The sequence below is a fragment of the Poecilia reticulata genome, linkage group LG1 (assembly GCF_000633615.1).
Source record: "Poecilia reticulata strain Guanapo linkage group LG1, Guppy_female_1.0+MT, whole genome shotgun sequence".
In the NCBI taxonomy this organism is placed as follows: domain Eukaryota; kingdom Metazoa; phylum Chordata; class Actinopteri; order Cyprinodontiformes; family Poeciliidae; genus Poecilia; species Poecilia reticulata.
The window spans coordinates 33,706,011-33,710,219 of NC_024331.1; the positions used below are offsets into that span (position 1 = coordinate 33,706,011).

At 48.7% G+C, this 4,209-nt stretch overlaps 1 protein-coding gene across 1 annotated transcript; it reads left to right on the top strand.

Annotated features, from left to right (window-relative positions):
* Positions 1 to 724: 724 nt before the first annotated feature.
* Positions 725 to 3,759, top strand: LOC103471994 (ras-related protein Rab-1A). The gene is made up of 6 exons (XM_008421338.2): positions 725 to 894; positions 1,960 to 2,032; positions 2,126 to 2,221; positions 2,296 to 2,391; positions 2,926 to 3,057; positions 3,128 to 3,759. Exons 1-6 carry the CDS (start codon positions 881 to 883, stop codon positions 3,323 to 3,325), a joined length of 609 nt encoding a protein of 202 aa, XP_008419560.1. The 5' UTR covers positions 725 to 880; the 3' UTR covers positions 3,326 to 3,759.
* Positions 3,760 to 4,209: the final 450 nt, after the last annotated feature.

Sequence of the window (4,209 nt, forward strand, 5' to 3'; positions counted from 1 at the left end):
GTTTGTTTTGATTTTACTGACAGCGACTCGTTATGCAACAAGTCCGAGTTAAAAATGTTCCCCAGGTTCCAGGTGAAGGAGGTCCGGTTCCCACACATGCACAGGAGCCGCATGCAGAGAGACCTGGACCGGGAATCGAACCCAGGACCTTCTGGGTCCTGATTGAAGCAGCCAATCAGACGGCTGATTGGCTGCTTCAATCTGCCAATCAAAACAACTTCTTCCCAGGTTAGTAAGACTCCAGTCAGCATTTTGAGACTTTTCAACCTCCATATGTGTCCTAGTGACTCCAACTTTTACTGAAATATAAAGATAAACAGAGTGAAGGAGAAGAGTTATTTTGAATATTCAATATTATAATATTTAATTTCCCTTTGGGATTAATAAAGTATTTTTGAATTGAATTGAAAACCACTAGTAAAATCTGTAATTTTGTTTATAGTTTAAATTGTGTAAATTGTGTAAATTTATTTTCTAACAATAAAACCAGGAGCAGACGGCAGTCTGTTGGATTCAGATGAACCCGAAATCACAAGAGATTTGCTGTAATGCAGACCGCTACAAGAGGTCTTTCCTGCCAACAGCCATCTGTCTACAATAAGTCTTTGAAGACTTTGAATTAATGCGTTACAATAGCTTTTAATTTCCCTTTGGGATCAATAAAGTAGTTTTGAATTTGATTTAATTTGAAAACTACAGTACCCATGATTCCTTTAGGCCAGTATTTCCGGGTTGGTGGTACTCAGACGGCCATATTTGATTCGGTTACACTGTTCTGACAACTACTCGCTTCAAAGTAACGACACAACCAGTCCAGAATCTCTCCGAACCACCTTCAGCTGCTTCCACAGACGACACACTTCACAACAAGCAGGCAACCATGAATCCGGAATAGTAAGTCTGGTTCTGGTCCGGACTGACACGTCCAGGTCCGGTCTGAGCTGTCACTTCACCGGGGAGGCTAACGCCTAGCTAGCCGGGCGCAGCGTCGCCTTAGCTGCTTTTCTTCTCGGTGTTGAGTCATTAACATGACCGCCCGACCGGACACATACCCACAGCCGTATAGTCGAAGTCAGAACCGGCTCCTGACAACCAGACTGAGCCGGAACAAGGCCGAGAATTGACGGGAGTGACCGGTCCTGTCACACCTAGCTGTTAGCGGCTAACGGCTAACTGTGTTTACTCTTAATTAGTTACTGTGTGACCAAGGGGTAGGGACTGTGTGACGGGTCACTTACTTTCTGACTAGTTACTACTTTGTGATGGGTTAGTTACTTCCTGACGGATTAGTTGTTTTCTGACGGGTTAGTTACTTTCTGAGGGTTTATTACTTGCCTCGGGGATGGGTTAGTTATTCTCTAACCAATGTCGTTGATGACCCGTTTCCATGGAAACTAGAAAATGTTTAATATCTCTGATTTTAGTTTTTATTTTTGTCCTATACAATGAAAATCTGCTGGGCCTAAGATAATTTAGGTGTTATGTTCACATTCAGTCACTAATTATTATTTTTAACTTAAATAATTAAATGATTACAAAATGTTTTGCGGGTTTTTAACTCAGAAAACAAAGTTCTTTATTGGTCTCAAAGGGAATTTAAATGCTATAACTCTTTGGATCTCCAGTAGCAGCCAGTCTTGTAGTGAATACTATTGCTGTGTGACAATCTCATCGCATGCCAACATGCTAACGGTCTCATTGCATGCTAACAGTCTCATCGCATGCCAACATGCAAGAAAAACAAAAAAATCAGGTTATTTTTTCACTACAAACATGCATTTCAGATTTCTGTAACTGAAACCAGTTGTGCTCCAGAGGATTCTTTATTCATTAATGGGATTAAACCGATCAGAAAATCTCAGGTCCAGTTGGTGTTGACTGGTTGGGCCTGAATCATGTTAGCCGACGGATCTGACATGACCACATGACCTGTGTGTGTGTGTGTGTGTCCCCTCGCAGTGACTACTTATTCAAGCTGCTGCTGATTGGTGACTCCGGTGTCGGGAAGTCCTGTCTCCTGTTGCGGTTTGCAGTAAGTCTGACCTGTCTGCGATTGGCTGCAGCGCTGTCTGACCTGTCTGTGATTGGCTGCAGCGCTGTCTGACCTGTCTGTGATTGGCTGCAGGACGACACGTACACAGAGAGCTACATCAGCACCATCGGGGTGGACTTTAAGATCCGGACCATCGAATTGGACGGGAAGACCATCAAGCTGCAGATCGTAAGGAGCCGCCGATGGTAGCAGGATGCCACCGTAATGTGCTCTGGGCTGACCTTTGACCTGCTTCTCTGCAGTGGGACACGGCGGGCCAGGAAAGGTTCAGAACCATCACCTCCAGTTACTACAGAGGAGCTCACGGCATCATAGTGGTGTATGACGTGACAGATCAGGTCAGTGACCTCTGACCTTTAATCAGCAGCGTTAGCTTAGCTGACGTTAGCTTCAGTCATTAGGAAATGTCGATATCTGGTTTTATTTTCCTGTTGCTGTTATGGGTGTGTACTTGTAGATAGAGGACCACTTCCAACAGCGGGAGGTCACTGACCTTTTTCTGACCCGCCTTTATTTTCTGCTGGTTAGATTCTTAGTTGAGTTGTGGTTAATGTTCAGGTTAGGAGCCAACTACTACAGGAATGCTGCAAATGTTGGCTGATGTCTCTTCCTCTCCTACCTGTTCTGTTCCAAGATTTCTGATTTGTATGAAGAAACGATTAAATTTTGGTATAATTGCTGAAAAATCTGAGCATTTATTTTGATTATGCAACCCTGGTGTTGTTTATGTTGCCCCGTCCCCACGCTGCCTCTGGCCCCGCCCCTTTTCATATGGCGGCCCCACGCTGCCTGTGGCCCCGCCCCTTTTCATATGGCGGCCCCACGCTGCCTGTGGCCCCGCCCCCTCAGTAACGCTGCGTTCTGGTCTGCAGGAATCGTTCAACAACGTGAAGCAGTGGCTGCAGGAGATCGACCGCTACGCCAGCGAGAACGTCAACAAGCTGCTGGTCGGCAACAAGAGCGACCTGACCACCAAGAAGGTGGTGGACTACACTACAGCCAAGGTATGACCCCTGACCCCTGACCTCTGCTCTGAAGGAGGCCGTGTAGCATTCTGACTTCTGACCCCTGCAGGAGTTTGCGGACCACCTGGGCATCCCGTTCCTGGAGACGAGCGCTAAGAGCGCCACCAACGTGGAGCAGGCCTTCATGACCATGGCGGCTGAGATCAAGAAGCGGATGGGCCCCGGGGCCACGGCCGGCGCCGCCGACAGGTCCAACGTGAAGATACAGAGCAAGCCGGTCAACACTTCGTCTGGCGGCTGCTGCTGAGAGCCGCCGCTTCCCCCCCACCCCCCCGGCCAGCAGTAGGACGATAAGCCCCGCCCCCACCATCTCCCGCCGTCTCCTCGTCACTCGGAACCGTTTTTAAGTCTCCTGGGTCCGGACGGAGCGCGCTCAGACCGGCAGCGCGCGCGCCTCCACACCTCTCCCCCTCAGCAGGCTCCGCCCCCTCAGCAGGCTCCGCCCCCTCAGCCACGTGCCTTCAGGGCAGAAGAAGAACCCGCGCCGCCCAGACAACATTCCCATCAGGTGGCGCGCGCGCTGCCGGCCCGGTCGGAGCGGCGCTCCCACAAACTGTATATATTTATACATAAATGTTTGCAGAAGCTGTAGAAGAAGAAACCTGAGCAGCTGATTGGCTGCGGACGCCGCAGCTCTGCGGCTCAGAGTCTATTAAACAATGAAGGAGATGTTTGATAACATTTCGCCTGTCTGGTCTCTTCTTCTGCAGGGAGGTGAATCCTCCAGCAGTTCCCCTGCATGGCCTCCAGGGGGCGCCTCAGCGTTTGTAGATGAGGTCATGTTGCGTCAGAGGTCAGAGGTCACAGACCCTCACAGGGCCTCGACTCTGAGCAGATGAGCATTTAATCAAGAATAATCAAATATATTGATCATTGATTGTTATTAAAGTACTCTATTGATCCCAATGAGATCTCCTGTAACAGTCTGCGTTACAGCACCGGAGGAAGCCTCTGACTGTAGACCGAGTCTCAGAGGATCCTGGTGGTTCGGTTTCTAGGTTTTACATGATCATCATTTCCAGAACAGATCCAGAGCAGAACCAGAACAGAACCAGAGCAGAACCAGAACAGAACCAGAGCAGAACCAGAGCAGAACCAGAACAGAACCAGAGCAGAACCAGAACAGAACCA

Coding starts and splice junctions, on each gene's coding strand:
- LOC103471994 (XM_008421338.2), top strand. Junction 2,392..2,925: donor TGTATGACGTGACAGATCAG/GTCAGTGACCTC, acceptor TCTGGTCTGCAG/GAATCGTTCAACAACGTGAA. Junction 3,058..3,127: donor TGGACTACACTACAGCCAAG/GTATGACCCCTG, acceptor TGACCCCTGCAG/GAGTTTGCGGACCACCTGGG.